The following is a 24,036-nucleotide window of genomic DNA, read 5'->3' on the forward strand; positions in this document are numbered from 1 at the left end:
ATGACAAATACAGGTAATTTAAAATTTAAAACAACCTGAAAAATACCACAAACATATAACGTCTATGTCTATAGACATACACATGAATCTATACACTTTCCCTAGACACCGCTATTCTACCATAAATACTTTAGTTTACATCATCAGAATTTATTTGCTTCATCACATTTTATTTATATCACTCTATTCTTACTGATATTGGAAGCCTAGTTCCATGTTGCACCAATTATGGGAAGGTATCATGAGTAAGTCAACACTTAGGTAATATTTCTGTCAAAATAAAACTTTAAATTTTTTTTCAAAACCACTGTCAGTTTCTCTTGCAAAGAAAAATCATGAACCATTCAAGGGACCAAAGGGAGCTAACAAATATATGTTCCAAGGAAATGTGAGACTGCTGAAAAGTCAAGGTTGGGAGCTGAGCTCTGGAGGCCGCCCCGAGATGGAGCCCCCGGCACAGCTGAGGTAGATTTAGTGGTGGTGAAGACTTCTCAGGAACTGATGAACATTAATCCATGATCAGAGCACTCGTGCCACTGTCAGCACCACCTCAACCAAACCTCAGAATCTCACTGTGGGGGGAACTAAACCAGCCAATAGATTATTACAAAGCCTGCAACTTCTTGACTCCAATTCATCTATTATTGTCATTCATTTCATAAGTTTCTTTTATTCCCAAGCGATTTGGGAGTGGAACTTGAACAGAAATCTTATAGGACTATTCATTCATTCATTCAAAAAATACTTATGGAGCACCTGCCAAGTGCCAGGCCCAAGATAGGTGCTGGACTGAGAGTTGTGAACACAGGAGACAAAACTCCTACCTCCATGAGGTTCACACTCCAGTGCAGGAACACTACCCGCAGACAGCCATAGGGGCAAACTGGTCAGCATGTCACAGGTGACCTGGAGGAAAATAAGGTGGGGTTGGGGCCGTGCTGGAGGTGCAAGACAAAGGACTTCTTAGCATCATTAGGGAAGCACACTGCAGGTGAGGGAGCAGCAGGTGCAAAGGCTCTGAGGTGGGTGCAAAGGAGCCAGTGAAGTGGAGAAGAGAGTGCCAAGGAGGGCAGAGAGAGGGATGTGCCCCCCAGACAGCAGGACCTAGCAGTGGCCTCCCTTAGAAATCAGACACTAATTCCAAATAAGACTGGAAGACACTGGGCACTCTCAGCAAAGGAGTAACACCGTCTGATGATGTTTTGGAAGGATCACTCTGGCTACTGCATTAGGGATCGAGGCAAGGGGAGGAGGAAGGGAGAGCTGGTTCGGATCAGAAAGGTGCTGGTGGAGGGAGTGGAACATGGCCAGATCATGGAAACATTTGGAAGGTAGAAGGGAGAGTTTTCTAACTGAAAAAAAAAAAGAAAGAAAGACTAAACAAGTATGCCAGCGTTGTTGTCCCTGGCATCTGAGGGAAAGAACACCAGGGGAGGGAAAAATTACATGGAAAGATGAAGAGGTGTTTTTTTTTTTTTTTTTTGCATGAGTAGAGTTGAGGGGCCTGTTTAACATCTGCGAGGGAATGCAACTGAACACACACGAGCATGAAGGTCAGGGGAGGTATTGGCTGGAGAAGGAAATTTGGAAGTTGTCAGGAAGTAATTGGAATTTTTAGGTTGCAAATGAATCTGGATAAGATTACGTAGCATGTGAGCATAGACTGAGAAGAGAAAGGGTCTAGACACAGCCTGGGTCCTTCTGCCACACACAGGAGCCAGGCATGCAATTGGAGACAGCTGGTGAAGGATGCGAGAGGAGCCCGGGGAAAGTCCCGGGAGCTGAGTGACGTGGGGCTGGGCGAGGCTGAGTCTGTGTCAATGCCTGGCTCAGACAGGGAGGAGAGGAGTGAGACTCCGCATGTGGAGGTTGAGGGCCTGGGCAGGTGGAGTGGTGTCTGCTGTCTATGTTAGCCGCACCCGGCCCATCTGGTTCAACTTTTACGTAAGAAATTTGCGAGTTTTTTTCAGTTGCCATGGACCCTCAGGTCACATAACCCGAGCATGCCCAGATGAACCAGTATGCAACCACAGCGGGAACCGGAGTGCTCGGACTGAGGAGCGGGGACTGAATTAAGAAGCGGACACTACATGGCAGGATCCAGGATCCAATTGCATTGAACTCTGGCATCACCCAGGGCAGGATCCAGTCAATCAGATCCTCATTACACGATGTTGATAAAACCTAACCCAGTCCCCAGCTCGGAGGCACTACTTTGGGAACCATCCCTGGTGTTCTCCTTACTTAAATCTCATTGCTAAATCCTCCTTGGTTGTGGTCATTGGGCTGATACCTGCCAAGCAACTGAACCCCTGCATTGTGTCAGTAACACCTGAAGGAGTCTGACAGGGAGCGGTCAGCTCAAGCCAGTCTCCATTTTCTATCGTGTGGCAGGGCTCAAGGATACAGACTTCTTTCCTTTTTTCACCTAAGTTTCTGCTGCCTGCTCTATCGCAGGAGACACAGCCTCCTCCCTCACCCACTGCCCCTAATGTGCACAGACCCCATTTGTTGTCTGAATGTAACCACAGCAAAGCAGAAAGGAAAAGGATGGCAGCAAACTCAGGCAGAGCATCTGCAAGGCAGAGAGATGTCTGGGTCCAGCCTCAAGACTCCAAGCTGCATGCACATGTCTAATAACATGCATAGAAGCCCTTGGACTTTCACACTCTGCATTTTGTTTTGTTTTTGTTTTTTTTCTGAGTGTGAAGTTCTCTAAACCTTCTCCAATTCTCTCACCCAAGCATTTCACAGGCTCAGTGTTCTTCTTGCTCCAAAGAGATCCCTTTTTGTAGCATACCAATGCACAGATACAACTAGGTCAGAACAATAGATATAGGTGAGTATCCCCTTAGGGGCCAACTCGCTCCTGAGAACATAAATTGAATTAAACCCATTGCATGAGGGCTCTGCCATGGAGTATTCCCTTATAGCAAAGAACCTCTAGTTCATAATTTGTAACTGCATGCAAATTAATTTTCATTCAATGCATTTATAATGTTCCTGCTATGGATGTTATTCTTAAATTTAACAAAATAATAATTTTGACATACAGGGGATTATAAAGTAGAAAAGTGCACATTCTACCCCAGTAACAAGGACTACTGGAAGAAAAATTCCAAGTTTCTTCAGCACAGGTGTACCAGGCTCCAGGTAAGGAGAAGCATCTAGGACAAAGGTTGAGATTGACATTCATCAGGCTATACTTTTGGGATCTGGTAAAACCACCATGTGGAAAAGGCAGCACCCATCAGACTCTCCTTCTCTGGCTAGATCAGGCCTGGAATCAGCAAATAGGCGATAAATGTGCACAGGTGGACCCAAAGGTCTAGATCTAAAGAGGCAGTAGGAAGCCCCCACCCAACCTGAAGTTCCAGCCACATTCTCCAACTCAGCTTATACCAAGAGATACAGTGGGCACTTGCTGTCATATCTGAAATTTAATTTCTGCTGCCCATTCGTCTCTTTATTGCTGCTTTTTACTGTTTGGAACAAACGGTGGAAGAGGGTAAGGAGTTGACAGCCCCAAAACTTTTGTCATATCAATTTGATCAGCTGAAACTTTCTCTTTCAATGGGAATTCCATGTTGCTACTGAGAAACCTATATTTAAAATAATTATTTAGATATTGAAAACTAACAAATGGCATTGTGCACTTGGCCCACCTCTGTTGGGCACTTCATATCCCACAGCCTGAAAAGATTCATATTTCTAAAAGTCTCACATACTTGAAACCCTTGAACCACAGACCCATCCTAAAAGCTTTGCATCCTGAGGTAAGCAACATACTATTTTTGTCATTAAAGACAGGAACTTCTGCTCTTCAGCAAAACTAACTCAACTGTTACCAGCCAGACTTGTTGACAATCATATAACAATTTGAACTATAAATACAGTCTTTGGGTCAGTTGCTTTGAAAGCTGGAGTCTCTTGACTATTTTATTATTATAACCTTCGCTTACCACTAAAAAATTGTCTGTCTGTGAGGGGCCAGGCATGGTGGCTCACGCCTGTAATCTCAGCACTTTGGGAGGCCGGGTGGGCAGATCACGAGGTCAGGAGTTCGAGACCAGCCTGGCCTACATGGTGAAACCCTGTCTCTACTAAAAATACAAAAATTAGCCTGGCGTGGTGGCAGGCACCTATAATCCCAGCTACTGGGGAGGCTGAGGCAGGAGAATTGCTTGAATCAGGGAGGCAGAGGTTGCAGTGAGCTGAGATTACACCATTTCACTCCAGCCCGGGCAACAGTGCAAGACTCCATGTCAAAAAAAAAAAAAAAAATTGTCTCTGAGGATTTTTTTTTCTGTATCCACATTTAATATCTGACAAAGATCTGCACAACCTGGAAATAAGAATTTGATCTTCTAAATAAATCAATGTGAATATGGGGTTGTACAGTCAGTCATTGCTAGGGACTGCTCAGGGCTTCCTGCTGACATGCACAACTCCTCCAAAGGCCACAAGACATTGATTAGGGACCAGCAACTCTCACTCCCTCCTGACACTTCACCAAGGCATGGCATTCTACACCCTTGCCGTGCTGTGGGAGTCTGGCATGGCTATCTCTCATCTCCCTCGGCATCATCTATTTCTCTGCTTTCTGTGATAATCTCATGCTCACAGATGTATGCATCACAAAAGCAAGAAACAACATTCAGAACCAGACCTAGAAGAAAGACAGGTCTTCACTGCTTTGTTGGAAAGACATCACCACTGTCCAAGCTTGTCAGGAAGATCAGGCCTGCCTAGGGGCCCAGGAGTCTTTAATTCTAGGACAAAGGAGTGGGCCCCAAATAAAAGTCACATTCTCTGACTTAGCTGTAGTTGGAGACCCTACATGGGATCCTACTGGGCATGTGTCCAATTTAATATAAAGGAAACTGCTATGCTGGTTCCCATTCAGCCATCAATTTTTGGTACTAGCCGGTGTATTCAATTAGTTAGAGCCAGTGCTGGGCTGGTAAATATTTAAAAACTAACTCTCCAGAAAAAAAAAAATCTGATTTGGAGCACTTGCCAATTTCCATGGTGCAAATGCTCCCACATGGCCCAGTTCAAGCTGCCACCATAACGTCACTAAACATAGAGATGGGAAAAACTGTACTTAGCACAAGACTGCATAGTATTTCCATCATGTGGATACAACAAAAGCAAATCATCTCAGGAAGATAGATAACAGCAAAACATACTAAAATAATTAGAAAGTGATGAATCTTGAGTAATTATTTCTTATGTTTCTAACATGATTTATTTCATCGTAAGTTTATGTAATTTATTTATTATGATGATATCTATGTTTAACAATCAGCTTGCAAAATTCCCAAAAATTTAACAATCAGCTCTCATAAATCAATGCCACTCAACCCCAGCACACCACTGGGAGAGGCCAAGAGGGAGGAAGCGTGAGCAGTCATTCTACGAGCCCGACTTGCAACAAGACTGTGTGTGACACCGTTGCTGTAGTTATAAGAACCAAGCAGCAAGGTTTGAATAACTTGACTGCCTTGCAAGGGCCAATAGTCATGAACATGAAATTCTCTGAAATATTAAAGATGACAAACCTGGAAATGGTCTTGCGCCAAAGTGACCCCTTGTATAGCAGATAAAATGAGATGCCTTATCCCACTTTGCTTGCAACTCAGAGTAGCACACAAAATGTCCTTGGTCCAGGAAGGGTTTTCTGCCAGAGGAAACACAGAGAAATAAATAATAGACAGTCCTCTCCTGAACTAGCCACTCTCACAAAATCACTTTATAAAGATTCAAAGTGATACAAATTCCTAAACATTCCTTAAATCATCAAGATGAACATTCAGATGATGAGGGTAAAGCTGTGCCTTTTGAGTTCCAAATGTAATAAAATAAAGATTTTGTTTTTCTGGGCCTAATTGATTTTGTAAATATTAATTTTCTCTACGTCCCCAAACTGGCTCCTTTCCCTGTATCCCCTACAAGTGAGGTACTCATTCACCCCAGTTTGCCCAGGACAGACTTGCTTTTCACTTATTCTTGCGTGGTTATGAACGGTGCCCTCTGTCATTCTCAAAAGTGCCCCCGTTTGGAGGATGAATTACACACTGTCTATGTGTGTTCTTCTCCATGCCCCATGCCTCACAAGTCACTTCCTGGAAGCCAGTCATGACTCTCCTCCCCCTGGTCCTCACAGCCAACCAACCTCCCCATCTGCTCAGGGTGACCTCCCAATGTCTCTCCATCTGTGCGTCTGTCCAGCACCCATAGATCACGCCCAGGAAACTGCTGTGCTCTTAACAGTCCCACCCCCACCTCACCCTTCCAATCTGCCTTATGCTTTGAGCCACAGGGCTCTTCCTCAAAGGAGATCCCCCACTACAGGAATCTGTGCAAAGGCTCCACGTTGCATCCAAAGTCTTTCCACAATCTCAGGTGCCTCCACCTCTCTGCACTCATGCCCCGTCTCCCTCCTGTCTCCTCAAGGCCATCGGATACAAGGCACCACTTCTCCCTTCCTGAACCTACCTATCTTTTAGAGCTCTGTCTCCAGACACCCACCTTTCCCAGGCTGAGCAGAGCCTCTCCATTCCCTGCTGCGTAGATGCCTGTGTGCTCACCTCCCTATGTGGTCGCCCACTGCACGGTAAATCCATCTGCACAAGACCTGCCACCACGAGCAACTTTTCTTATCACTGCCTTCCTGTCATTGTGGCACCTAGCACAGGGCTTCGCACTTCCTAGATGCTTGGTCGTGACAGAAAATAAAATACATTTTTAAAAGAAAGAAAATCTTTTCTTTAATTAAAGAAAAAATGTTATCCTGACTCTTAAATTATTAATAATAAATTGTTTCTCAACAGTCCTTTAGAAGTACAGTTCTGGGTCAGGCATAGTGGCTCACGCCTGTAATCCCAGCACTTTGGGAGGCCGAGGTGGGCGGATCACGAGGTCAGGAGATCAAGACCATCCTGGCCAATATGGTGAAACCCCATCTCTACTAAAAATACAAAAATTAGCCAGGTGTGGTGGCAGGTGCCTGTAATCCCAGCTACTCAGGAGGCTGAGGCAGGAGAATTGCTTGAACCTGGGAGGCAGAGGTTGCAGTGAGCCGAGGTCGCACTGCTGCACTCCAGCCTGGTGATAGAGCAAGACTCCGTCTAAGAAAGAAAGAAAGAGAGAGAGAGAGAGAGAGAGAAAGAGAGAGAGGAAGGAAGGAAGGAAGGAAGGAAGGAAGGAAGGAAGGAAGGAAGGAAGGAAGGAAGGAAAGAAGGAAGGAAGGAAGGAAGGAAAAACAGTTCCAGCATATTACTAAGTGAAAGAAGCCATCTGAAAAGGCTACATAGTATATGATTTCAACTCAATGACGTGCTGGAAAAGACAAAAATTATGGAGACAGTAAAAAGATCCGTGGTTGCCAGGGGCTAGAAGGGAGGGACGGATGAATGAGCAGAGCACAGAGGATCCTTCAGACAGTAAAACCCTGTGTGTTATACTATAACATTGAATGTATATCATTATATGCTTGTCCTAACCCATAGAATGACAACACTAAGAGCGAAGCCCAACGTGAACTGTGGACTCGGAATGATGCTGTGTCAGTGAGGGTTCATCAACTATAACAAATGTCCCACTCTGATAATGAGGGAGGCTATGGTGGGGAAGGGGCTATGTGGGAAATCCCTGCACCTTCCATTCAAGGTTGCTGTGAATATGAAACTACTCTAAAATATAAAATTTATTAATCAATAAAACAGTTTTCAACCACATAAAATGCAGAGTAGATACCATATACCCAAAGTCATGCTTTCCAGAAGCAACCCACCATGACGCCCTGTTTTTCTTTTCTCATTAATCTCATTTTACCAATTTCGAAGACAGATATCTTTATTGCAGGAAATGTAAAATGTGTCTGTTAAGTAATCTCTTATTAAAATTTGAAATGAAGGTGATAATGTGCTGTTAAATATCACAGCACTTATCTTTAAGCATAAACGTATCCTCTTGTCCAGGAAAGACACAGCAATGTGTTTATAAGTTATGTTTTTCAAACCTAAAAGAGCAGAGAATGCACCCTGAAAAAGCTGACATAATGTATGGCATTAGGCAAGCTGTGGGCTGTGTCAGCCCCTTGCTTCCTCAATGTAAAACGAGAAACGTGGAGTCGACAGTGACCATGCCCAGCATTCCTGCAAGGTTAGGTCAGGGATGATATGATCATGGGATGCAGTGCTGGGCTGTCAGGCCATCTGGTCTCCATCTGCCTCACATCTAACACATCTTGAAGCCTGCCCTCAAAGTCACCACCCTCAAGGACACCTGACAACTGTCTTGACACTAGCAAGAGCTGGTTTTGAGCCTTGGCTCCTCCAACTTTCCCAGGTACCCTCTTTCTCCACCTCTCATTGCCTCTTCAAATCCCTGGCTCCAGCCCTTCCTACCTGCTATGGCCCCTCTTCTTGGCTCCGAGGACACATTCAGACCCACTCTGGCTTTCCAGATCTGCCAGCACTCTCTGGACCCCTTCCCTCTCCTCCCTTCAGCCCCATGGACCCTCTCAGGTCTCTTCAACTGGAAATGGGCTCTGACCGCTTCACTCTGAAACCCTGGGAAACTTACACTCACTCTCACTCTCTGGGCCTCAATTTGTCGATTAGGGAAACTGGAAGATTAAAGCAGCTGCCCACTGAGGTTCCTTCTGTTGTATGAGCTCTCCTGCAATTGTCCTTGGCATCCTTAAAGCATTAGATCAGGAGGAGGAAAGTGACAACTTTCCTACTGGAGATACTAAGCTCAACTCTGTGATATGATGAAAATATAGTGCATTTTCAACAACAATAGTAATAACAGACCTGACTCCTCTTCCCTTTATATGATGGGAGAGGCACCCATGTTGGTCAATTCCACCCCATCCTTTTAACTTTATGGGATCTGTCACTGCCCTCCTATTCTACAGGATGGAGTAACAATTCAATAAGGACAGTGGGGTGGCAGTTTAAATGTTAGTTATGCTTGAGTTTCCTTGAAATAAAATATAAAAATTAAAAATTAATTATCTGTTACTAATGTAATCTCAAGTATGCTATATTAATTTAGCAGCTGCAACACAGAATGGCAAAATAAACATAAATTCATACATTAACTAATGTTTAATTCATTTAAAAACCATTACATTAGCTGACTGTGAAATGTCAAAATAATTATGTCTTCAAACATGGCTGAATTCAATATGCCAGAGAAGCATTCAAGAACGAGGAAGAAGTTTGATTTGAATTTTACCTGAGCACAATTCCACATGCTGAAATCATGTACTGACCATCCTAACTTGTACTTATTGTAACATGTTATTGCTTTCTATTTGACAATAGAAAGCAATATTCCTAATCACCAATGTTCATAACATCTAATTGGAAATACAGATTATCTTAAAAGAAAAAAAAAATGCAAAACCCCTACACTGCAATTGAGGTTTCATTTTTAAATCAAGCTTGTCTCACTTCTCCATCTGTTTTTTACTTCTTTTCCATGTTTCTTAGACCCAATGACCAATCAATTCTTCTGTTCAAAGAACCATTTGTATTTCAAAAAAAGAGGTGAGTGAGCAGATTAGAACAAACTCTGTGATAGACAGTCTGTAAATCACCAATTTTTACTTATGAACTAGCTCTGTGAGCTGAGAAGTGCTTTTCCCAATGGCAGGCAGGGAGATGCATGGGAAACTAGCATGTTCAAGGCATCTCCTAAGGGCAAGCCCCTTGGAGGTGACTTATTTTATTTAATCCTCTCACATAGGTTGAAATACGTGTTCCCCTATGTTTTGTTCAAGGCTCACAGAGACTCAGTAGCTACCCTGTGTCACTTAGCGTGAATCGAGGAACTCAGCCTGTTCAATGTCAAAGTGCCTGCTTCTTCCATTACACCACTTTTCACGACATCACTTGTTGTAACAGTCATGTTTAACTATGCCCTTGAAGACATTTGGAGCAATAAAGCCTTACCAGACATGACGGTGTGTAATCCTAAGTGGTCTATCATGATAGTAAGGAGGCAGCCTTACAGACCACAAGTCCCAGCACACTAGCCTCAAGTCCATCAGTGATTGTGTAGATTAACTCAAATAGTGACAAGTGCCCAGCCTAGTGCTAGCCCTCATGCATTGACCTATCCAATCCTTCTACGCATATTGATTGAATGCCTATCATATGTATGTCAGGATGTTTCCTAAACCCTGGGGAGATATAACGGTGAACATGGCAGACACACATCCTCACTGCGCAAGTCTCACCTGAAATGTCCTTACCCAGAGCTGCACTCCCAAGGTCTTCTCCTCTCCTCCACCCCTCACTCTCACCCTCATGGCCATACATTAGCTTCTTTCTAGCACTTATCAATACAAAGAAGAATTCATCTTCTTTGAGTTTGTTTTGAAAAATGGATTTCACATGCTGGATTTGTCCAAGGCTCACTTCTTCTCCATAACACTCCCCAGCAGATGCTGGTCCATACTCCTGGCTCGCAGACTCAGTGGCCCATACCCACCAGTTAACCATCCTGGGGCCGGTGACCCTTCCTCTCTGATAGTGGATGTTGGGAATACATCCACTGTGCCCCTTCCTGAGTAAACCAGACTCCTCTCTACAATACCCTCCCCAGGCCCCCACAGTTTGCTCAGTCTTACAACATAGGCCCAGAGTATGCCAACAGCCCACCCACTACTTCTCACTGCTGAGCACTCCCCCGTGAACAGTTTTCACATTTAGTAATTCCAGTGAAACATGACCTAAGTATAGAAGGGCTCCTGGCATTTATTCATTCATTCAACAAATATCAATCAGCATTTCCCATGTTCTAATCCCCATGTGGCAGGTCTGGAGTGATCAATAGACAGGCACAGTCTTCAGGTCCTCACGACTGTAGAAGAGACACATGTTCATCATCAGAACATCACACGGTGGCAAGAGCCATAACAGGGAGCTAAGGCCATGTGACCCCAGACAGGGTAGGTCAAGAAAAGCTTTCCAAAGGAAATAAGACTTAATCTACAAATCATAATATAACAACCTGATAATAATCTAAATAGTAATAATGATCCAGGAGTAAATCAGGGGAAGGTAGAAGAATGAACATGTGGATCAGATGAGCTAGGGGCCAGGGAGTCTGGGGCCAACCATGGTGGAGCTCACACAGGATATGGAGGTAAGCCCCACTCAGATGACCCCTCACTTTTCTCTTTTCCTCTTGATCTGATCGGATCCACCCTTAGCTTCCCCATTTCTCCTCGCTGCCCCTCCTCTTCTGGGCTTCGATTCATGTTGTCAAAACCCACTGCCATCAGCTAAGGCAGAGCACTCAGGCCCGACAGCCCACTGAGGGAACTCTGGGCAGCCCTGCTCAGGAGACTGGGCCAGAGGATGGCAGCACCTCTGTGCACCTGTGAATCACTTAAACAACTGTGGTCCATTCCACGGACTCAAGTGTGCTCTAAAATTCAACACTCACATTTTCAGAAAAGCCCTAAGATCCTCCAGTTACCCTCTAAAGCGGCTCGTGGGACTCTCCTTCAGCAGTGGCATTGAAAGGAGATTGCACTGAAATGTGCAGAAATGGATTTGGCAAGGATCATCTTAGTAGATGAATTAATTCATTTACAATATAGTCACTATTGCTGGACACTGTGCTGAGTATTATGGAGACACAGAATTTAACAAGAGACTGATCCTGTTCCCAGGAAGCTTACAGACTGTAGCAGGAAAAGAAGATACCAAAAACTATGATACCAGCAATAAGTGTCACAGCTGTAGGGAATTCAGGTTACTGCAGGGACTACTCAGCACCCATCAGGAAATGCACACAGAAGGTTATGACACAGTTTCTATCTTCAAAAAATATTGACTGCAGCAGAGGGAGGAGATGTAAGAAAGAAGAAAGTACAGAACTGCATGTGATCAAAGTCTCTTCGAGGTCTTTGCCAGTAAAGGAGATGGGGGAACACTTCTGGACAAGATACCCCAGCTCTAGGCCACAGAGTATGGCTGTAGTTTAGGTCAAGGAGACAAGGGAAGCACATTCCATAAGCAAAGACAAAAAGACCAGAAAGCCCAGCAAAGGGGCAGGAAGGGGCTGTTCAATTTGGCTGGAGCAGAGACCCAGTGGTGGGAATGAGGTTGGGAGGGGCAGATTCCTCAAGGCCTGGTTGCCAGACTAAGACAGCTGTGCTTTGTTCTAAAAGAAACTCAAGTGCAATCTACTCATCTGTCTGACACCCGAGTTCTGAAAACTGGCACAGGGCAATTGCAGAGCACTTGTTATATGAGCAGCCCACCTGCAACGATGGTGAGCACACGTATGATCATCATCTTCACTTTCTGCAGGATCTCCATGGCTTCTGAGGGCTTCACAGGCTGCTGGAAAACTTCACACATCTCAACAACACTTAGAAAAAATATATAAACAATGACATGAAAGCGTAAAAATGTGCATCCAATGTGCATTTCTGCTGTGTAGGCTAAGTTATAACACACATGTAAGAACCTCCCTGCATAATCATATTTTCTTCGTAAGAACATAAGAAAACACAGATAACACAGTCTGGACCTTTAGAAAACTTTCGGTCTCCCAAATTAGTGCAAAGCATCAATTTTGTGGCGAATACGCTTAATATTTGCTTTTCTTTCTTATTTTGGTCCATTCTTTTGGAATGCAAAGGTAAATGTTGAAAGGGCATCAAAACATGACCATACGAAGAGCTAAGGTCTAAATTCCCTCTGTGGAGAACTGAAAAATTTGAGATAAAACCTGAGATTGGTGGAGAATGGGGTTGCCAGGACCACCTCAGCTCAAAAGACAATTCAGAGAAGAGCACTAAAGTCAAACAGGGTATATAGTTGGGGATCAGAGCACTAAAATCAAGCAAAATATAGTTTCAGATCAGAAGCAAGGAGGAGATGAGGAAGGAAGCTCTGAAAACTAGCAGTCAAATTCCAAGGTAGCAATAGTTATTTGTGCCAGTGGCTACCTGTTTCACCAACTAAAGACATCTTTCCAACTCATAGAACATGACTGGATTCAGGGTACAGCTCTGTAGTAATAGAACGGACAGAAAATAAGTCAGCTTGCCTGGCAAATGAACCAAGGTTGACATGGCATCTCCAATCTCCATGTGGGCCAGAGAGGAAGGCAGGGAGAAACAGAGACCAGGGACCACCCTAACAGTATTGTCACCCAGAGAAAGGACAGGTAGGGACAGCTGCAGCATCTCTGGGACTCTGCACATCAAGAGGCACAGGGTCTCCAACCTAAGGCAAGAGACTGCTTCCAGGGCATGACAACTAGCAAGACTGGAGCTTTTAAGAACAGGTTTCTATTGACATAACATTCAGGGATGGGAGGGCTTGGAGGTGGATCAAACACGTGAAGTTTGGCAGAATCAAAAGAGGGCAGAAGCCAGCAGCTGCCTGGCCCTTTCCTGTGGTTAGCTACAACTGGAGGCATAATTTTCTGTGAAGCAAGCAGCTTCATGTTCCTGTGTATATACTGAGTGATTGGACCCTTGGCTGCCAGAGGATGTGAATAGAAAAAATTGCTTATGCAGCTAGTCTTGGGGCGAGTGAATAGAATAAAAGGTTTTTGCTTCTGAGAATAAAATAACTAACTTTTGAAATATTTTGAATAAATTATAATTATATTTGAATGCCAAATAATGAGTCAAATTGTGAAAAAAATGACTGGACTTGAATTGCTCTATGTTGAAGCCAACTTCAGAGTGTAAAGAAAGTTGAAGTCAAGAAAAACTACTTACCCTGGTTCAATGTAATTCCTGCATGGTTCTATTTTACAGTTACTGCGGTAGGGAAAAAAACAAAGTGAATTCGGCTTGCTTTTTATTACCTTTGAGCTGTCAGCGGGATTTTTTGCCAGTATTTAGTCAATACAAATAATCCTCTCAGGTATTTCTCCAAACAGGAAAATGGTTTGAAACTACAAGGAAAGTCAATCATCTCTTTCTTGGTTCTCTCTTCTTTTTCTGATGTGACATTCTTTCCAGTGGTTGCTTTAATGAAAATCTCAAAAAGTGGCTGAAACAAAGTTCTTGTGGAAGTTGTCCATTCAGAGTTGTTAAACAGAAGCCCTTTCCTCCAGAGAGCTATTCTACTGGAAACATTATGGATTGCTTTTTCAAGTTGATGATGAGTTATATTCCGAATCAAAGGTGTGTCAAAATATAAACTTTTACTCAAATCACCTTCATAGTCACTTTTAATTCCACTGGAGGCCTCTAAAACTCTTTCTATGGTTTTCAAAAGGTTATCTGGATGCTGAGTAAATGTCATCAAAAGATTAGAAACATTCCAATTATCCTTCTTTAAGTTTTTCCAAAGAGCTTCTAAGGTGAGACCGATCACCATTTTCAAGACAGACCCTATTTCTGTGCTGTTTTGTGATAATATTTTATCCAAAAAAGGGATCTCTTCATGAATTATTTCCCATTTTATATCTTGAGGGTCACTATGAGTGGAAATTGGATTAGGGTATAAGAAGTCCATTTGGTTGGTGATGTTATTTATAGGCACTAAGCAACCCAGAATTTCTTCCCATAAGTTGATAGAATCCATAGAAAATGTTTGAGTTTCATTGTTAAATGCTACCACAAGACTCTTCACATCTTCCAAGTTGATTCTCACAGATGTTAAAAATTCAGCAATTTCTTCCAAAATATCAGAAAAGTCCTTAGATTGGTTCATATATGACAGTATGCTAGGTGACATACTGAAAATATCAGAGTTTGATGATGTATAAGTTTCGACCCCAATCATTTCAAAGGCCAAATCAAGAAATGGCACCAACAAATCATTTATCTTTTCAAATGTGAAATGATCTATTTTTTTCAAAGTAGCTATTTCTTTCACAAGATTTTGAACACTTTGTTGCATGATGGAATAGAGAGTGACAAAGAATTTCACACTGTCCTTGGTATTGGAGACAAAATGAGTTTTAAAAACTGTGGCCATCTTCCCTGAAACTTTCTTGACCAGTTTAAGAAGTTTCACAATGGAGTCCACTGATGTGGCAAGATCTCTCAGGTCAGCACTGTCATTCAACAGCATGACCAGAGTCCCAGACATTTCTAAGAGGGGTTCTGGGACACGACTTTCTTCACCAGCTCTTGAAAGAGGACCAAGTAATCTCTTAGTAAGTTCTAATGTTGCTCTGTTTCTTAGAGGGAATGAATTATTTATAAAGAAAAGCAAGTCCGTTAGATTAGCAAGTATAACTTCTTGGAGGGTAGGATACGAAGCATAGAATTCCTTATTAGGAGCATTTAAAATTGTATCCAGAAGCCTTGCCATCTCTGTTGAACATTCTCTTACAAGGTGAAGAGCTGCCCTAAGATCCTGATTGAGTTTGAAGAGGTCCCCAGACGTATTCCCATGGAAAAACAACTGACTCACCACTGTGAAAAAGTCTGTAGTATTTTCAGCCCCATTTTTCACTGGCGTTTCCCTGAGAAGAGCATTAAATAAATCTTGCATGAACTTCAGTCCTTGATGACTATCAAAATAAAATTCTCCATTGTCTAATATAAGTGAACTTTTTATTAGGTGATATATAGTCTCCTTTAAACTTGAAAAAATGTTCCTCAATCTGTCTTCTTTCATCAGAGCAAGAAATTGATCCAGTTTCAGAACTTCTAGAATTTTATCTTTTGGGACAAAACTGTAAATATATATATATATATTTATTTACTTTTAATTTTATTTTTAATATATTAACAGTGGAAATATTAAGATATATAGTGATTTATATTATTTTATTTGTTTTATACTAGCATCATGGGAGGATAATACTGAGCAAAAGATGACATGCTAAAATAATTTCAGATGAAACTCAATATTTTGTTGCCAAATCATGAAAACAGTGAGGAATTTCATGAACAAATTCTATTACAGTATTTTGAACCTGGCAACTTAAAAAGCCACATACTTTTGCTTACGAAAAAGGTTAACATGGCTTTTACTTAGGAAAGAAGGTACAATGACTACAATGTGATTCTTGATGTAAGAGATAAGTCTCTGAAAAGTGGTTAGCATATTTATACTTTTGTGAGCTTGAGAAGTACTAGGAAATTGCTTAGACAGACGTATCAACGTGACTAGGCTGAATAATAGCCCCAGAAGTCCCTTTCTTGTATGTTTCTCAGGGTGGGCTATAGGGGAGATTCCCTCATGAGAGATGGAGGATAGATGGGAGTTATAGCCATTGTGTAATATAAATACATCTTCTCCCAGCTATTCAATCAAACACTAATCTAGGTGTTGCTATAAAGAGATTTTGCAGACGGAGTTAAAATTCCTGATCAGTTAATTTTAAATTAGAAGGGATACTGTCCTGAGTGGGCAGGAAAACTCTGAAAGAGCGCTTAGAACCTCTGTAACTTAGAGGCACAAAATCACTGCTGGGTATTCATAGTCAGTGGCTCTCCCTTCCCCTGGTCTTCCTTCCTAACCACCTGTGGACAAGGAGCTTTCACTCATGCCCGCGGCGCCCCTGCCTGCTGTGGGCCTCCCTTCCTGACAGTCGGCCCTACTGATTGCAGACTTACTTAGCCAGCCCCCAAAATTGTGTAAGCTAATTTCCTTGGATTAAATCCTTTGACGGTTTTTGTTACTCTGATTGAAACTTGACTAAAGCAGACATCATGGAATAAATTGGAATTTCCCTCCAGCCTTTTCACTGGCAAACTTCAAATGAGATTTTTGAAGATATATGAAAAAGAGATAATGTGACTATCACTTTTTATGTCTCTAAATGCAAGCATCACAGTAGATTCATTGGGCTGAGAATATTTAAGTCCCTAGTTGGTGATTAGACAGTTAGTATAGCAATTCAAATTATGGCAATCCTGTATATGCATGTACAGCTATGAAAAGTAATTTTTCAGATCCATACAAAACGGAATTCATAATTGTTTTCATAATCTAAAAATGTAAGAATAATATGTGATTAATTACCCTGGACTGGGTTTATATTTTACTAGTTAGATGACAGTAACCAAAATTCTTTTACGTTGACATTTTGATAAAATATTTATTAAGACAAATTTACATCAAAGATATTTCAAAAGTATTAGATACAAACATTGTTTTTGACATGCCTATACTCCAGAAAATAAAGTAGTTTGAGATATATCACAACTACATATACGACACAAAGCAAAAGTAGACTCACCTCATCTCTGCAGTAACATCTTTGTGGAAATCTTTCAGCAGAAGAGATATTTTGTTCTCAGAATCTTCCTTTAGCAAAAGGGATAAGAATGTTTTCAAAAGTTGTTCCATGAAACCTACTATGCTTCTCGGAGGGAGAACTGTTTTCCTACTAGTTTCTGACTGCATATGGTTCAAGATAAGGTTAATGAAATTCATTATTTGAAGGTCAGTATCACTTAAGTTCCAAGCTGCTTCTTGAGAATTCCCAGCTAAGTTATTGATTGAATTAATTAGGATGTTTTCAAAAAGCAACTGAACACCTGAGAAATTAGTCAGCTGTTCTTGATTTAGCAGATGAGCAAGAAAGGCAACATCAAAATTGCCTTCTCTAGATATATTTTTTAAAGAGCCCCAAAAAGTAGTAATAGCTTTGGTTAACAAAGCTCTATCTTCAGTTGAGCTCTCATTGGTCACAGGAATGAATAGTGTTTCTATCATTCTGGAGTAATCCTCATCTGCATATTCCTGAAGCCAGTTTTTTGTGACCAATAGAAAATCTTCAATAATTTCTAATGTCTTCAGTGACTGTGAATCCAGGATCTCCAGGAAACGGGCAAATTGCAAAGTAATGTTTTGAAGAGCCACTGAATTTATACTTTTGATATCTTTGTTCATTTCAGAGAGCAGGTGTCTGACTCTAAAATCTTGGGTTAGGTCTTTCACGATTTGTTGAAACTCAGGCCATAGCTCTTCAAAGTTGTAAGTTGTTTCATTCTTTTCAATAAAATTTGATAATGCTTCTGAACTGCTACCTGTGAGATTTGCATTCAGGAGCATCATAAATGAAGAGAGTAGATTATGAGTACTTTTTTCTAGGCTCCAGTCTTCAGAAATCAATTGTATTGTCCTTTCCAAATTCGAGGAAATAATCTTTTGAACAGATGTCTCTGTGTCTTCATTAACGTTAAGGATCTTGTTTAAACTAGCTAGTTTGTCAAGAGTATTTTCACCTGATGTAACTTTTGTAAAGTTGACATTTTTAAGTTTTTCTATGATTTGCAAAGCAACTTGCTTTATGGGACCACTAGGACAAAGTCCAGAGATGCTATCCCTAGTTTGATTTATTGAAGGTGGGACAAATGGTAATATCTTATGCCAAAATTTCTGCACCGTTTTCACAAGAGAAATGTTAACATGGAAGACGTCAGCGAGCTCCAGAAGAATAGAATTCCAGTCCACTAATTCATGAATTATGCAGACCACTTTCCTATTTATTTCCATTCGGGAGGTTTCATTTGAACATGGTGAATCTTCACCTTGGGGAGACAGGTGGAGATGATCGAGTATACTGGCCACTTTGCCATAAAAGGAAGAAGACATGAGCCCATGGACACTGCAGGGGTCTACCTTTGAATTCTGCTGAAATCCAGAATTTGTATGATTCCAGCACCAAACCACAGGAAAACAAGTTAAAGTCTCTGAAATAATATCTGGCTTATCTGATATTAATTCAATTATATCCAAAAGAATTTTTATCACAATTGTGAAGTCTTCCTTGGTGATATCTGAAATGGTTATGCCATGAAGGAGTATGAAGCTGTAGACATCCTTGAGGCCTTCAGTGATGTTTTTACCAAGTACTCCCTGTAGGAGCCTTACAGCATGAGGAAGCACATAGTACACATCTACCACAGCATCCACAGCATCTTTAGGAAACAGGCGTGAGAGCTGCAGCAGGTGATTAACATTCCAAGAATGCGAGCTGTCTACAAATTTTTTCATCAAGTCAACAAGCAAGTTGACCCCTAACTTGCCAGTTCTCACATTACTGATATTCCTAAAGAAATCCATTAGGCTTGCACTAATTTGTTCAAGTTGATCCACCAAAATGTCTATGTCTGCCTTCTTAAGAGTACGCATGACAGAAGTTACCTTCTTCAAAACTTGCATATAACCTGTATTTTGTGGACGAATGTGATGAACTGCAGGCATTAAGGAAGTGAACACATCCCTCATCAGTTGAATCCCAAGACCCGTGGCTTTCATTATTTCAGGTGAAATTATTTTTGGTGAATTTTGGAGGTCATGAGATAAGTTGAAGGCAAGGTAACTAGCTAAATGATAAATGGAATTGCCTACACTGTTTACATCTTTTTCTTTTGGACTGGTGGCAAATATGTTTAACAAGTTTCCAGTTTTAGAAGAGGAATTATTTTCCAGGATGTTAGAGTAAATACCTTTTACAAGCTTCTGAAATTCCTTCCCCAGTGTTATTAAATGAAGCCAAATATTTTGAAACTGATTAGGAATTTCATCTGACATTTCTATTGGTCTTAGAATTAATTCAGTAAAATATTTCCAATTGGATTGAGATGCAAAATCAAAGTCTGTTGTTAAATTGTTGATGCTCATCCTTACTTGCTTTGTGGAATCATTTAAAAGAGCTAATAAAATCTCAAATTTAGGTATCTTCTCTTTTTCAAAGACTGTAGTAAGTACAATATTTAGAAAGTCAGTTACGTCTTTCAAGTAAATATTTACACAATTTATATGCAAGCCATTTGATGAACAAAGAGGTTTTTTTACATTTAACACCCAAGTTATAATTTTCAATATAGAGTTCACTTTCTTTTCTATATGTCTGAAATTCCCCAAAATATTTTGAAGATGGCCTTGTGAAAAACTGGAGTTAGACACCAAATACAAATGGTTTATGACATCTAACCACACAATGCATCCTTTCAGCCTGCTAATTGTGCTCTCAGAGGAAAATGTGGAATTTATCATGTCTAGAATACGTAACATCCTCTGTGAGGTATTTACATATAAAAAGCCATCTTCTAAAATAAACTCAGTAACATTTTGGAAAATATCAGCACAGGAAAACAAATCTCGATCATGTGATACATTTCTAAGAAATACTATTGCTTCTCTTAGCTCAGTGATGATATTTTCAAATTTCTCTCCATCATTTGTGAGATTATTTGAAAGAAAGTCATTTATCGAATCTACATTTCTGTCTATATTTTCTGAGGTACTGCTAAACTCAATGAAAACTTTGAGCAGAGAATTTAAAAACTCTCTGCTTGTACTTGTGTTGAATGGAAATGTCTTCAACTGATGCAGGGCAGTTTCCACGGTGAAAAGGGATTTCTCCACTGGCTCCAAGTTAAGTTTTTTTACTGAAACTAACGCATTACCTAAAGCTACCAAAAAATCCCTGAGATCCAGGAAGTCCTCCCGATCATGGAAGTCATCGGCTTGAGTTACATTTTTAAACAAATTTAATATGAGTCTAGCAACATTATGTGTGGGAAATATTCCCTGGCAGCTTTTGGAGACTTTCACATGATTTTCCAGTTCATCCAAAAGCTGAGTGAAACCATGATGAAGAGATGTGAAAACATTCAGGTCAAACTTAAATAATTGAGATATGCTTTCCCAGATTTCAGTCCACATTTGAAGCCATGAAACAGTACAGTGAATGGACATAAACTTGTTGAACACACTGACATTTGCTGAGAGGTTTGAAAAAATTTGTGCCAATGGAAAAACAAATGAAGTCTCCTCACTTGTTGAATAATTTATGGAAGAAATATGTTTACTGTCCGAAATCAAGCACTCATTATCGAATAGGCCTTCTACTGAACTGTTGAAGAACTGGCTCATGTATTGAAATAAAGAAAGACGAAGATCTTCATCAATTATGAGCAGCTGTTTGAGGCCTGTCAAAGTAGTGTGGATCACTTCCAGTTCTTGGCCTTCTGTGGACATGAAGGATTGGGCTTGAAGCTCCAAAAAGTTAAAAATTGAAAGCAATTGCTGACAATAAGATACGTTAGAAATTCCCCCAAGAAGCTCTGCTGCCTTAAATAACAATGCAAATGCTTTACTGATGCTTTGGAAATTAAATTGTTTTATGATATCCAAAATGTGTTTTGAGATTTGTGTAAGGTAAGTCAGTGAAGAACCTCTACTCTGAATATTCAAAAATTCATAAATGTATTGGTAAAATGAAGAATAAATTTGCAGAAGTAAAGCTGAATCCTTGTCCTGAAAGACATTTAGGTATTTTTGAGTCAAAATTTTACCAACTTCTTGTTTTTGAGGTTCAGAAAGGGCTGAGAAAAAATCAGATGCATTCCTGATAGTGTAGACCGTGTTCAGAACTTCTGAGACCTCTCCCTCCTCCAAGAATCCAAATTCATGGAGACTCTTTATTATAGTCTCACTTAGACGTACAAAATCTATGTTCATAGCTGGTGATTCCGGCCAATCCGAATGGAACAACTGGGAAAAGTTAAAACTTGTACTCAGAATCTCATTTTCTGGAACAGAAAAATTTAAAAGTGAAAAGAAGTTTTCCAGTTTAGCTCTTTTTCCTTTTGAAATGCCGTAGACCCATAATTCTAATAATTTGGGATTAATTTCAAAAAGTATTAATTCCAGGAATCTCAAAAGATTTTTTGGTTCCTTCCTTATCCAGTGACTTTCGAGAGTTCGCATTTTCCAGCTCACTTCTTTGCCAAATTCCAAGAGTTTCTGAGCACCAGTGGCAGATGGGTCTCTCTTTAAACTTTTCAAATGATTTGTCCACAGAGAATTTATATTCAGAATATCCTCCGTGAGAGATGGGAGGTGATGGAAATTGGGAACGATGGAGGAGTCAAAAAGATTAAGCAACAATAATTTCTCAAAAAATTCCACAAATGATAAAAGAAAGTTCATTTGTTCATCCTCAAGGGTGTGCAACTTCTTTTCCATCATTAAAAGGTGCTTTGTGAAATTTAAAGCCCTGTAATATTAGTAGAATTATTTTAATATAAAATAAAAAATAAATGTGATTTATCACATTTCCAAGTTAATACTCACTTATTGATAGTAAAACACAAATGAAACATTTAATAGACAACATGTTTTTCAACAGAAATTAATGTGAGCATTTGAAAGTGTTTTAGAAATCCACAATGAAGTTATATACATTTAGTTTAAAATGTTTCCTACTACCAAAAAGAATGCATTCTTAATTATTTTCCCCTGGCATATTTAACAATAATATATATGATTATTAAAGACAAGTTCGCTATTTATGTCAGAAGAATCCTAGGATTTAATTCCATTTCAAAATGTCTTAGCATATAAAGGTAGTACAAATAGTGGAGTGCATTAGAAACCATGCCTGTATGGTTTAAGGAAGGTATGGGGATTCCCTGTCCTGGAAGGCAATTCCAGTGCTCTTTCAACAATACTATATACATCCTACTGTTAGAAACTCATTATTATATATGGGGTAATTTATCTCCAGGTGTTTAATTTTAAAATACAGAGTTCTCAGAAGAGCAACTCAGTCATTGTAAGTCCCCTCTTGTAATAGAAACCCACACTTGCAGAACTAACTTCTACTGACTCAGAAGTTACAAATCCACTTTTGACATTCTTGGGGTTACATGTGTTTCAGAATTCAGGATGTTCATCCTTTAGAAACGCAGCATGGTACAGGTATCAGATATGTATTCATGCACCTCAGTGAGGGCTGGGGCAGCCCTGATCATCAACATATTAACACTTCGGCAGTGAGACCTGTGAATGATCTTGCGGAGCAAGAAAATACTCTTGAAACTGCTTCACATCAGTTCATGCTAAATCTCTGCGGAATGAGCTGTGATATCAACCATAAGAAAAGCCTCTATTTTCAGACTTTGTAAGAGTTCAGCATTGTGGGTAAGGAATTTTTGACCTTTATTGGCTATTTATGCCTTAAAGGGTAAACTACTTCCGAAGTTTTTTAACCCTCTGCTCCTGTTGTATAACACACTCTCTGACATAGGACAGACACAAGACCTATCAAAGGCAAAATGCTGTTTACCTCCCTGATAGCTGACATCTGAGCACCCCATACAAAAAATATAGGCTTAATTTAGTTAGTTGTTATTTTTAGGACAGAATGACTTCTTTGAAATAATTCCTTGGGGAAAAAAAAAAAATCCCGTCAGGAAAGAGAAAGTTCTATTAGGAATTCAACATAAACCTTGCCTAAATCCAGCCCTCCCTAAGAATAGATGCCTAATTATCATCCAAGTCATTGTGCCTTGATAGAGAAGAACATAAAACTGTCTTTATTTGGATAAAGACAGTTCCATTTGAAATGGAACTGAGAGGGTTATGGAGTAGCAATAGAATAATAAATTGAAGTAGAAGTAGTACTACTAATAGTATTATTGCCACATGTTTTTATATTACTTTAGTAATTTAGCTTATAAAGCACTTTCACAACTACAATCTTAGTTAATTCCTACAACAGCCTTTTGAAGTACACTTCATTATTTCCCTTTCATGAAAAAAGAAACTTTTTATTTTTTTAATTGGCAGATTCAAGTTGTTATTATGTAGCATGACTAGGAGACCACCCAGGTTTTGTCATTTCAAGTTCAGCTTTGTTAATATAAATTGTGCTTAACATTCAATGATTTTTCATTCATTAATTCAACATCTAATTATCTACTACTATCCATGATGAAAGACACTGTGCCAACTGCTATGGGTCTACAAATATAAAGTTAAATGTGTCCTTGTGCACAAATAGACTAGTTTTGTGCTGATTTTCCAGGGCTGTTAAATTATTGAGGCTCTCAGGAAAGAGGAATTAAAAATCTGACATAGGCAAGGAATTGATTCTCTAGAGGGTCCATCCCATTGTCCTTTCTTCTGTTCCTACTAATAGCTGGGCTTAAGAAGTTCCATAGGAATGACTAATCCCCATTTTAGACAGATACAGCAGAATGGTTCTCCAACTTTGCTGTGCACTGGAACCACCTATAGAATGTGTGAAATATACAGAAACCTGGGTCCTGTACAC

At 40.3% G+C, this 24,036-nt stretch overlaps 1 protein-coding gene across 1 annotated transcript in view; it reads right to left on the minus strand.

The window, feature by feature from the left end:
* ABCA13 (ATP binding cassette subfamily A member 13) overlaps window positions 1–24,036 on the minus strand; it is a 505,863-nt gene that overhangs the window by 385,123 nt on the left and 96,704 nt on the right. The window contains exons 17-20 of the mRNA XM_025379476.1: window positions 17,200–21,975; window positions 13,861–15,687; window positions 12,296–12,405; window positions 5,565–5,683 (exon numbers count right to left, since the gene is read on the minus strand). Of these exons, the coding sequence (XP_025235261.1) occupies window positions 5,565–5,683; window positions 12,296–12,405; window positions 13,861–15,687; window positions 17,200–21,975 (6,832 nt within the window). The remainder of the gene's footprint in view (window positions 1–5,564; window positions 5,684–12,295; window positions 12,406–13,860; window positions 15,688–17,199; window positions 21,976–24,036) is intronic.

Source organism: Theropithecus gelada, chromosome 3 (assembly GCF_003255815.1).
Source record: "Theropithecus gelada isolate Dixy chromosome 3, Tgel_1.0, whole genome shotgun sequence".
Taxonomy (NCBI): domain Eukaryota; kingdom Metazoa; phylum Chordata; class Mammalia; order Primates; family Cercopithecidae; genus Theropithecus; species Theropithecus gelada.